General features: G+C 41.8%; 2 protein-coding genes across 8 annotated transcripts in view; one reads left to right on the top strand and one right to left on the bottom strand.

The window, feature by feature from the left end:
* The window catches only part of ALS2CL (ALS2 C-terminal like), a 52,997-nt gene extending 48,907 nt beyond the window's left edge, over positions 1 to 4,090 (top strand). For all 6 annotated transcript variants that reach the window (XM_026842430.1, XM_026842428.1, XM_026842433.1 and 3 more), the window contains 2 exons: positions 414 to 510; positions 797 to 4,090. In XM_026842430.1, the coding sequence (XP_026698231.1) occupies positions 414 to 510; positions 797 to 868 (169 nt within the window). In that variant the 3' untranslated portion in view covers positions 869 to 4,090. The remainder of the gene's footprint in view (positions 1 to 413; positions 511 to 796) is intronic.
* A 23-nt stretch (positions 4,091 to 4,113) lies between these two features.
* On the bottom strand, positions 4,114 to 10,587 carry JMJD4 (jumonji domain containing 4). 2 transcript variants are annotated; one of them, XM_026842426.1, is made up of 7 exons: positions 10,528 to 10,587; positions 9,399 to 9,995; positions 8,639 to 8,804; positions 7,391 to 7,516; positions 6,426 to 6,693; positions 5,562 to 5,708; positions 4,114 to 4,856 (listed from the first exon to the last, which is right to left on the bottom strand). In XM_026842426.1, exons 2-7 carry the CDS (start codon positions 9,661 to 9,663, stop codon positions 4,545 to 4,547), a joined length of 1,284 nt encoding a protein of 427 aa, XP_026698227.1. In that variant the 5' UTR covers positions 9,664 to 9,995; positions 10,528 to 10,587; the 3' UTR covers positions 4,114 to 4,544. The 2 variants fall into 2 exon arrangements, with proteins under 2 accessions (XP_026698227.1, XP_026698228.1); XM_026842427.1 differs by having other exon boundaries at positions 10,269 to 10,581.

Here is a 10,587-nt window from a genome sequence, read left to right as displayed (position 1 = left end):
TTTTTTTTTTTTTTTTTTTTTTTTTTTTTTTTTTTTTTTTGTTTTGTTTTGTTTGTTTTTTTGTTTTTGCTTTTGTTTTTGTTTTTTCCCTGCAATCACATTGGATGATACAGTTTTGTTTGATAGTCAGCTTTTTTGCCTGTAGATGAGAGGAGGGGAATAAGAGAGACTGAAAAATGGAGGAGTCGAAATTTTCTTATGTTGAACTTTTTTGCTGATATCTAGTCATACTGGATACGTCAAAGGACTCAGCTTCCAGAAGATCAAGGTGATGCGCAGGGAATCAGCAATGGACTTCCAGATCTGTACCTCCTCCTCTCCATAATCCGATTTAAAACATACACCCACAAACAGTGGTGCCCAGAGTTTTGTTCTAGGTGTGACTTTTTTTGTTGTTTTTTTGTTTTTCCTAGAATCCAGCACCTGGGAGCTGAAATCCATCTGATCAGAGACTTGATGGACCCTGCCAATCGAGGAGGACTGTACGACTTTCTGCTAACAGCACTGGAGGTAAGGAAATGTTTTCAACAGCGACAGCTGTAAGTTGCAGTAGCCTTTCTGGAATAGTAGAGATCCTGATAGGCTATACTCTCATTTAATTTTAGAGAGCTGTTTATATGCTCATCACAGGAGGTTATTTTCCTCCTGGTCTAGAGAATATGCTTAGTTTGTTTTAAATCTGCGCATTATATCCTGCCTTTGGGGGCAGTATAGCTTTGCTTTGTGTGCAAGAGACCAGATTTTGGCCCCAAATCCCAACATTTTTCCATAATGGCTTGCTTTTTTCCTTGCTCAGTCATGCTATGAACACATACAGAGGATGAGACTCCACCAAAGAGAGAACTACCATGTGACTCACAGCTCCTGAGCCCAAGGACCTGAAGGGGGCCTCCTCCCTGATGCACTTTCTTGACCAAACACTGTTGGATGAAGAAGCAATCATGTCACTGATATTCTGGCTGTCTTTAAAAAGGGAAGAACGGGTATTTATCAGATGAGGGTTTCTTGCTGGCTTTTCTTTTCAACTAGCTACGATTGTAAAGCACAGACATACGGATGCTTTGGGCTAAAAGCCTTCAATATGCAACCTCAGCTTGTGCTTGGCAATCTCTTTGTGGAAAAGTGGCCAAGGTTTCTTTTGCCCTGTAGTTTTATTTCGCTCCCCTGCAAACAGCAATCTGCCTTGAAACCTGGTTTAACTGTTCTCTCAGATGTTGTGTTTGTTTTGCACTGGTGCACAGACGTAAGGGAGATTATATTATAGAAAGCGGTCAAATGAAACCACAAGAACTATTTTGGTGGGACTATTTGTGGTTGGCAGAAACGTGGCATGGACAGGAGAGGCCATCTCCATGCTCCTAAACAACCTGTTCCTGGACTGAGGTGCCTTTTTCTGCATCCCTAAGAGGCAGGCTTTTCCATTCCTCTTCCTACCCATGCCAAACTCCATACCTCTCCATTGCATTGTAAAGCTGCTATTGACTAACTTCCTTGTTTTATAATACTTACAATTGTATGTATATTTATACCCTGCAGACTCCTGTTAAAACCTCAGGGATATCACACTTTCACCTCGAACACACTAGTGCTGCTTTGTAATTCCGCATGGGTTCATGGGTGCCCGATAGGAGAGATATTGTCCCAGGGTGAGGAATCTCATATCCTGGTGAAAGAAAACATAAAACTAGCTGGCTTTCTGCACTGACAGAGCTGCAAAAACCCTGTTTTTTCTGAGGTACACAACTATGTGCTGACAGACCACCCACTGATACCAGTGGGGTACCAATCACATTAGAATCAGGCTGGGTTTTACTCTGCCTTTATATAAATAGATATTTGATATCTTGTTCCCATCAGACAAAAATAGTAATGTCTGAGTTGCATATTTAGAGCAAAACCTCTTTTGAACTAGATTTGTCATGCTTTTTTTTTTTTTTTTTTTTTTTTTTTTTTACAGTATGACTTTAAATTATCCAGGTCTTTGACTTCAGGAACAAAAACAAAACTCTACAGGCTGTTTCCTCCTGTTTATGACAAGTATTATGCTTTAATAAATAGTACACTTATTACAATAGTTAATATATTGGTATGAGAGTAACCTAATATATGTTTTACAGTAACTTTGTTTTTAATAAAGCTGTTTAATTTTTAAGAGAGATTCCAGGCTTTCATATTTCTTATTCCAATCTTGTTGCTGTCTTCAGGCATTTGAGAATTTGCCTTCCTTTCTTTAACTTTAGTAAATATGTGGCTCCCTTACCGCCTTGATCACTCATGGGAAGGGAGAATTTGAACTACAGATTACATTAGGAAGCTAATTTTAAGAAAGACTGAATCAATAAAACTGATTTTTGTGCTTCCGTTCCCTGCCAAATCAGTAAGGAGAATGTGGCTTAAAAGTTTAAGATGATTTCCTGCAGTTAAACTATTTTTTACCACATTGCCTTAGCAGGCCTTATGAAAGAGGGCTGTTACACATCTTCGGAGGTGAAGATGCTGTGGTGCAAAGACAGCTCAGGTGAAGAGAAAGTGACAGAGAGTAGTTGAGATTCACCTTCCTTCACTTGAACACCTCTTTAGCCACACTACCACGCTGGCCTAGTTTCTTCCTTCCTTAACTATATTCTGCAGGGAAGAGGAAGAAACTGCAGAAACGATGCCTCTTCCCTGAGAACTGCTGCCCTGATTTTTGCATCACAGTAAACTCACGCCGTCCATCAGACTGAGGATGTAGTCTGCTGGATAGTACCATGCCTAAACTGATCCTGGGTACGTTGAAACTACTGGGTTCTTGGTGTAAAAGCTAGACTTGAATTTTTGCTGGTTTCACACGGCAAAGCCAGGCAGTTCCAGCTTCATGGGACATGAAATGAAAACTATTGTTCATCTAAACAAACCCTTTATAAAATTGCAGTGTTTAAAAGTGGTTGGTGCCTATACCAGCATGCAGCGAGACTGGGGAATACAAGACCAAAAACATACTTTCTCACCAATACACTGATTGTCAGCTTTAAACCCTTGCTCCTCACCTCTATGAAATCTCACCTTACTCATGTAAGGCAGAAAGCTCCAGCTGCCTGTCTTTGAGAATGTAAACAGCCATAAGTAACAGCTGTGAACTTTTAATTTCAGAGTTGCTTAAAACTGGCAGTTTTCCCGTCTAAAGAAACACCCTGCCAGAAGGTTGAATCACTGAGATGTAGTCACAGCTGTTAAAAAAAAAAAAAAAAAGTCTGTTTTCTCCATACTGCATTCTTTCATGCTCTAGGTTTTTAATTTTAATTTCAGGTACCACTTCCTACTCAAAATGCAGAACGTCTACGAGAAAATAGGACATACAAAACGCATGCATGTACAAACTCCACAGGATTATCTAGAAAACAATACGATTTTTCAGCCCACTGAAGATTTCTAGTATTGCACTTTCTAAACATATGGTTATTAGTTGCTCTTACTGGTCATCTGGCTGAAAATTGAGGAGGTTCTTGAGCTATAATTCAAGTGAGCCCTAAAGGGGCAGCTAAGGTAACAGTGTGCAGCCATTTGTGCTTCTAGGCTCTCTCAGCAACCAGTAAAAGCAAGAGGGATACTTGACGGGCAATACTCTTTTAGCCCAAGGGTAGCATTCAGGTTGCAAATTGTGCTGTGTAACCATGCAGTAGTGCTATTTGGTGTGTTAACAGCATGGCTTTTTTTTAGGAGATAATATGAGGCTACTTGCTAGCTTCCTTGATTAATCAGATCTCTGCTTGATAAAGTACTGTGCCTTGAAACAGCGTGTGGAAATGTGAGAGTACATTCAAGTTCCTCCTTTGGAGTTGGCGTGGATCACATGCTTAAATTATTGGTGGCAGATTGCTATCTGCACTTGTTTGCAATCAGGACTCCAGCTTCCTGATTATTCCATTAAATTTAATCCTGCAGGCCCCTGGAGCAGTAAGAAGGCTGACCCCAGCCAAGACTTTCAGTTTTAGAGACATACTGCTGTACAGGACACTAGTACAGTCATCTCTTCCACATCTAAGCTACAGCTACTGAGGCAGCTCAGGCCTCAAGGGAAGCTGTCACATCCCCTAAAAAAAAAAAAAAAAAAAAAAAAAAAAAAATATTTAGCTGTGAACAGGCAAAGCAGAGCTTAACTGCTGGAGTCTGCAGTGCAGATTTGCTGTCTGAACACAGTGATCTCAGAAGCCGAGGGAATATGCTACAGACCACTGCAATCTCAGTATTTAGCCTAGACAGACCTAAGTTTGATCCACAGAATTTCTGTTGCCCTCCCCTGAATGCACACTCACCAGCAGGGCTCATAAGCTCATACTACCATGATCTGGGTTTTTCCTTCATCTGAGATATTTTTCCTGTCCAATTACTCTAGATATTCAAATGCTGTCAATTTAAGAAGTACTTAGTCTTCTTACGAATGCACTCTCTCCCCATTCTATATTAAGGCTCTTTGTACAGCTATTAAACAGGCAGGAGTCAGTCTTCTACAAACACTCATTTTGCAAAAGGTTAATTTTACAAAGAACTGAATAAATAGGAAGTTAGAGTAGCGCTGTATCTATTGCTGCTTTCAAGTGGTGGAGCAATGCCTCTGGAGGTGGAGAAAGTGACGTCAGGTCTAGTTTCTTGAAATCTTCATTAGCACTCAATGATGTTAACACCTTCACAGTCCTCTTTAAATCAAACACTGCATGGAGCATGCCCAAGGTGGAAATGGCAGCTTTTGGAGTGTTCTTTGCTGAAGCTTCATCATCAAGGCCATTTTCCAAGACAGAAATCCTGTTCTCTGCAATAATTTTGAGGAAATTGTAGAACTCCTTGTAGTCTATACCCGTGCAAGACTTCATGATCAACTAGGGGGAAAAAAAAATAACCAGCATTGAAATGGAAACAACTCACTTATAGTAAGAATTACAAAAACATACTGTATCAAGCTAGTATCTGAAATCATAAGTAACCATGTTTAATCATATTTTTGTAAATCCCCTATGGCACTAAAATTCTTTACCTTATTTGAAATGCCACTAGCCCCAAAAGCAACACCTTGTTTCTTCCAAGTACTAAATGACTATATTTTTTGAAACTGTTTTTGAAGGGTATCAACCTAGCAGCAGCAACAGCCTCCAGAAATAAACTTTTAAGATTTTGGAAGCATCCAACACGGCTCAGTAGTTACATGTTCTGAAAGCATCACTTCGCAGACACAGAAACTGGCTGCCACCTTCCCCTTAATTTTGCTTGTTTCAGATTCACTGTTTTGTCATGAATTGTCTTCAAACCAGTTCTTCTGCGTGGGGTCTGTCTTATCAGTTCTTTTGTTTACATGAAAAAGCACTTATAATTTGTAAAGGGGAACATAAATATTACATCAAGGATTGACCTCAATACTAATGCTGCAAAATGAAGTTATCACCAGTTCCTACTTTCTAATGAAACGTACTAATTCCAGGTATGAGGATAAGGACTTTTGTGTCTTAGAGTTCTAATAAGGTGGTGCAATGCACCCTTGAAATATCCTCTAATAAAAGAGTCAGGCAGTCAGCATCATGTTGTTATACCTGGCATTGTAGATGCCAGTCATCCATGGGGACTTTCCACTCACTGATTTCCCGCTGGACAGCTGCTAATTCATCCTGCAGGAAGCACCACATTATAGCCACATTGCAGCCATTCACCCAGTTGTGGTTAATGGAAATGGTATCCTCCTGGAGGAGTAATTTAAATGGTTATTAGGCTTCACGTAGGAAAGTGCAAGAAAACAGCTTTAACATCGCTGATGTTGAAAAATGTAAAATCGTATTCCTCAGCAAGGGAAATGCTTCTCTGGCATCACTACCACCACTGTGCTGAAAGGCTTTCTCTTTCTAATGTCCCTGAACAATCAGATCTTGTTTCACTCAAAACTGGCAAATGTCTCTAGTTCCTCTGTCTGGGCACACCTTTTGAGAGCACAAAGGTGGGAGAAGGTGCTGGGGAGAAAGGAACAAGGTGGTTAATTTTGGCTTGTAATCACAAAGACCAATTTGTTAGCATTTTCCATTACTAAATTACAATTTAGAGTTAGAAACCAAGCCTTACCATAAGTCTGTCTCACCTAGCATCTTATTTCTCAGTGACTAGTAGCATCTAATGATGAAAAGCATAAGAAAAGGGGGTGCAGACATCTTCTTCAGTTGTAGTACACTCTTATACCGTCTAGTGGTCAATGACCCAAGGAGTTTATGAGTTCAGGCTTGCTTTTAGCCATCATCTTGAGTGGCCACTGATAGACCTTTCCTCCATGAATCTCTCTAAACTTTTTGCAGCCCAATTAGACATTTGGCACCCACAACACGCTGTAGCAATAAAGGTTTGATCTGATTCAAGCCTGCTGCCTGATTATCTCTCTCTGTTATGGAAAAAGTTGGTGTCAGCTATCTTACCAGATTGTAAACTTGATGATGCCATCCACTGGGGATGAAGACTATCTCCCCTGCTTCCTGCACAATTTCAACAGGGGGTTGACTTTGGTTGTAGCGAGGGTAAACACTCCTGTCCTGAAGACCAGGTGCAGTCACGTCAAAGGGCAAGTTGCCATGGCGGTCTTTCAGGTACTCCTCCTGTCCTGCAGGGTACAACAGCCATTTCTTTCTCCCACATATGTTGGCTGACCAGCTGTAGGAACGGAAGACATCAGCGTGGAATGGAGTCCTGTGGGACAAACCAGAGGTTTAAGTAAAGACAATGGCTAAAAGCTGTTAATCGAACTAAACTCTGAGAAGCAGACATGCACGCAGAAATCAACCTTTACTATGCAAACCTAGTCCCAAACTGTCATCCTCTTAATTTATTTTTGACTGCTTTAAATATTTAAAGGCCATTATATCTACATAGTATTGCAGTGTTTTATGGCCTCCGTGCGTCTCCATCAGTTAGTTTTGAATCCGTCCACAAATGCATCAATGGCAGGAGAAGCTGTGATGTGAACTGATGAAGATACTGTAAATGTAACTTTATCACTAACACTGGACTTAAATTTTCACCAGCAAAATATTTGATCAACGCATCAGCGCCCCCTCCGAGGCCCTAGTTGACTCTTCAAATTGCAAGTGGCTGATGATCCCCAGGGAGTTTCTGCTCTAAAATTTCTATAAGCAAGCTGTCAAGTTTTGCTGATTTTGTGTGCACAGTTCAGGGCTTTTTGAAGCATGATAGCACTTTAGCTGACTGCATAAGGAGAGCTCACATCCAGAACCAAATGAGCTGCTTGAGAAATAAGGCTGGCTTAGTTCAGGTATACCACTACACAGTACAGCCACACTGCCTCCACAGCATGATGCTATTCTGGAGGACGGTGTGATAATCCCCTGTAATATTAATCTTAAAAAAAAACCCCACACTGCCTTACCATGAACCTTTAGGTCCCATATAGACGAAGCGATAATCATCCACAGCTATAGCATCCCAGTACTCATTCAGCCAGTCGGATGAGAAATACACAGGGGTTGTATAAACATCTTGCTCGGGGAAAGCTCTTAAAAAAAGATAATGGGTTGGAAGTAAGTCTCAGCAAAATCAACATTGCTCCTTCTACCTCGGTTTCCAAAACTCAGATGCAAAGACAAATCAAATCTCTAGAAAGGCATTAATACTTAGCTGCTATCTCTTTTATATCACTGACAACTCTGAGTTGTATGGAAAACACATGCAATAGTGCTTTTTTGTCTCCTGGGAAAGCTGTGAGGGTTAACTGCTCTTTGAGAGACGACTAATTATGGCAGAGACAGTTCCTAATAAACATTCTTTTTAGATGAGATACCAGCAAGACTGGCTGTCCAACTGGATGACACGTTGGGGTTGTGGGGGTTAGGAGGGAAGCCAGGCTGTGGGATTTTGGCAAGTGTGTGGCCTTCTCCCACAGGATTTGCTGCCCCTTTCCCATCCCAGGCTGCATGTGCAGACTTTTTGCAGCAAGCCACAGCACCGGTGTCTGCAAAAGCAGACAAACAGGGGCAGAGACTGACAAATTTCCTCTATTGTAAGTCACTGGCACACTCAAAAATGAAAACAAGAGCTGATCATAAGAAATTTGGATTAAGAGCCTACATTTAAGGAGGAAGAGATTTGAGTGAAAAGACATAAAACCCTACACAGACATGGCGAATGGCATCCACCTCACAGGCAGCAGACTGGAGAAGGAAAGCCAGAACAGTGTGAAGAGAACTTTAACAACTGGGAAGGTTAACAGAAAAGAAAACGGATAATAAAGGATGACAACTCAAACATGCTCGCTGAATTAAACAAAATTAGAAGTGTCTCCCTTCTTTTTAAGAATTAAGGTTTGCACTGCAGCAGTCAAACAAAAGCCAGAGGTTCTAGGCACACGGTTTCCACAGGGATAACATACAGTCATATAAAACATAGATGAAAAGCTGAAGAATGTCAGCTTCTTCAGGAAACAATGACCTGTTTAAAGATCTTATCATGTGAAGTAACCCAAGAAGAGTGCAGGATAACACTGATATTTTGGTGGGCACTTTCTAACAAACAGCACCAGTGGTGTTTAAATGCTCAGTTGTTAGAAAATGAGCATTAAGGCTCCGCATCAGTTATTTGCTGTGGGTGGCATGCATGGGTTCCCATAGTGCTCTCTTACCTGCTCAGGTGCCAGTCCTTTAGATAAAGGCACCCTCGGGATGACCGGTAGTCATTTTTAATGTAATCTTTCCAATAATTTATATACTCCTTGAAGGGAAGTTGTTCCTTTGGATTAGAATTGTACTCCTTGACATCACAGTTGGCAACAGGTACTACAGCTTCTCCTGAAATATAAACTCTTTGAGCCCAGGCGGGGACAGAATAAGCAATGCTGAAACTGAACTGCCTTAACCTTATCCACTGCAGCAGCCTCTTATATCTGGGTCCTATAATGCCGAGCATGGTACAAACACAAGAAACAACAATCCCTATCCCAGCTTGCACTCCCAACGCCATTATTTTAGGCAAAAATGAATCTGAGTTATTCATGTTTAGTTATTTAACATCACCTGAATTTTACTCTTAAACTACATTAGGATTGGGGTATTGATTCCTATTAAATATAGTAACATTTTACAGCCTAAAGAGATATTTCACTGTAACTACAGAATACCTGCCCCTTGCCTGGGGAAAGTTATCTGGCTGCCCCTCTGGTTAATGTTAAGCAGGTATATAAATTGGTATGATTAAACTATACAACACTTTTTGATTTATTTAAAAACATAAAGTGTGAGTATGTATAGAAGATCAATGTATTAACTTAGAAAAAAAGTCTGAACTTGCTTGGATTTGTCTAGCAGTTCCATTCCCAAGATGAAAAATAAAACAGTAATTTAGCATACGTGTTTTAATTAGGTATTAAAAATGCTACGACTTACCAAACTTCTGCAGAAGGTAATCAAAGTTAGGCTTTCCATCCCAATTAACCCAATTTCTCCTGCTGGCCCAGTCTTCAGTGAATTTAGCTGAGAAAATACAGGGATGATTGGGAATCAAATAATCCCGGAAAAAATCCGAGTAGGTGAATGATTCTACTTTTTCAATAAAGTCAACGTGTCCTCCGGGGAGGCAGAATGCACCCTGAGATGAACTGCTGTAGTCACGAAAAAAGGCAGTGGAACAGGCAAATGTTGCCCTGTCCATGCAGCCTGGATACCCTTCCTGGCTTAGCCAAGACCAGATGCTAGCCTGTTATGCTATGGCAAAAATCCTGCATGAAAACATGATTTGAGTCTCTAAATCCATGAAAACCTCACAGGAAAATATAAATGGCCAGAGGTGAAACAAGAAGTCGTGCAGGTGCATCCCACCACATTGGGCTAATTAGGATCTTCCATAGGTTATAAAGTTTAATGCTGGTGGGATATCTGACAACAAAGTCACCCTACGGATGGTGAAGATGTTGCTTTTTCCTTGTCACCTTCTTGCTAGGGCGACCACGCTCTCTGGGGACGACCAATGAAGGCTGGTTCCTTCTAAAACAGCAGAAACATTAAATTCAGTGGGATATCCCTGCTAAACGAATTCATTGTGGGGGTGAAGGAAACCCCCTAAATATTTGGGGTACTGGGAAACTGCTGCAGCCCAGCGACCGCACTGGAGCTCACTCTTTTGTCAGGAGATAAGCTCTGGTACCACCCACCCTCCCCGGGCTTTTCTTTATGGGCCAGACAGAAATTACAGGTTTAAAAAAAATAAATAAATAAAAAAATAATAAAAAAAGGTAAATAATAGTAAGAGGGAGGTACCTGGGAAGGGAAGAGGCCCGAAGGCAAATGAGGCCACATGCCCTGCAGAGGTGGGCTTCGGGAGAGGGGAGACACTGGGGGCGAAGGGGAGACCACGGGGCTCAGAGGTAGAAGAGGGGCCGCCATGAGGCGGTTGAGCTCGGGGGAGTGGGGGGAGACCCGGACGCTGCAGGGCGCCGCACACGCCGTCCCCGCGTCGGGCTCTCGGCGCGTCCGCGGCCCACGGAAGCCGAAGGGACAGCGGGGGACGGATACTCACCCCCACCGCCCGCGGGGCAGGGCCCCAGGGAGAGCGGCGGTGGCGGAACAGACGAGCCCC

This window comes from Athene cunicularia (genome assembly GCF_003259725.1).
Source record: "Athene cunicularia isolate RWA chromosome 2 unlocalized genomic scaffold, athCun1 chr2_part1, whole genome shotgun sequence".
Lineage (NCBI taxonomy): Eukaryota > Metazoa > Chordata > Aves > Strigiformes > Strigidae > Athene > Athene cunicularia.
Note: the sequence above shows the minus strand (reverse complement) of the source record. Positions and strands in the feature narration are given on the sequence as shown.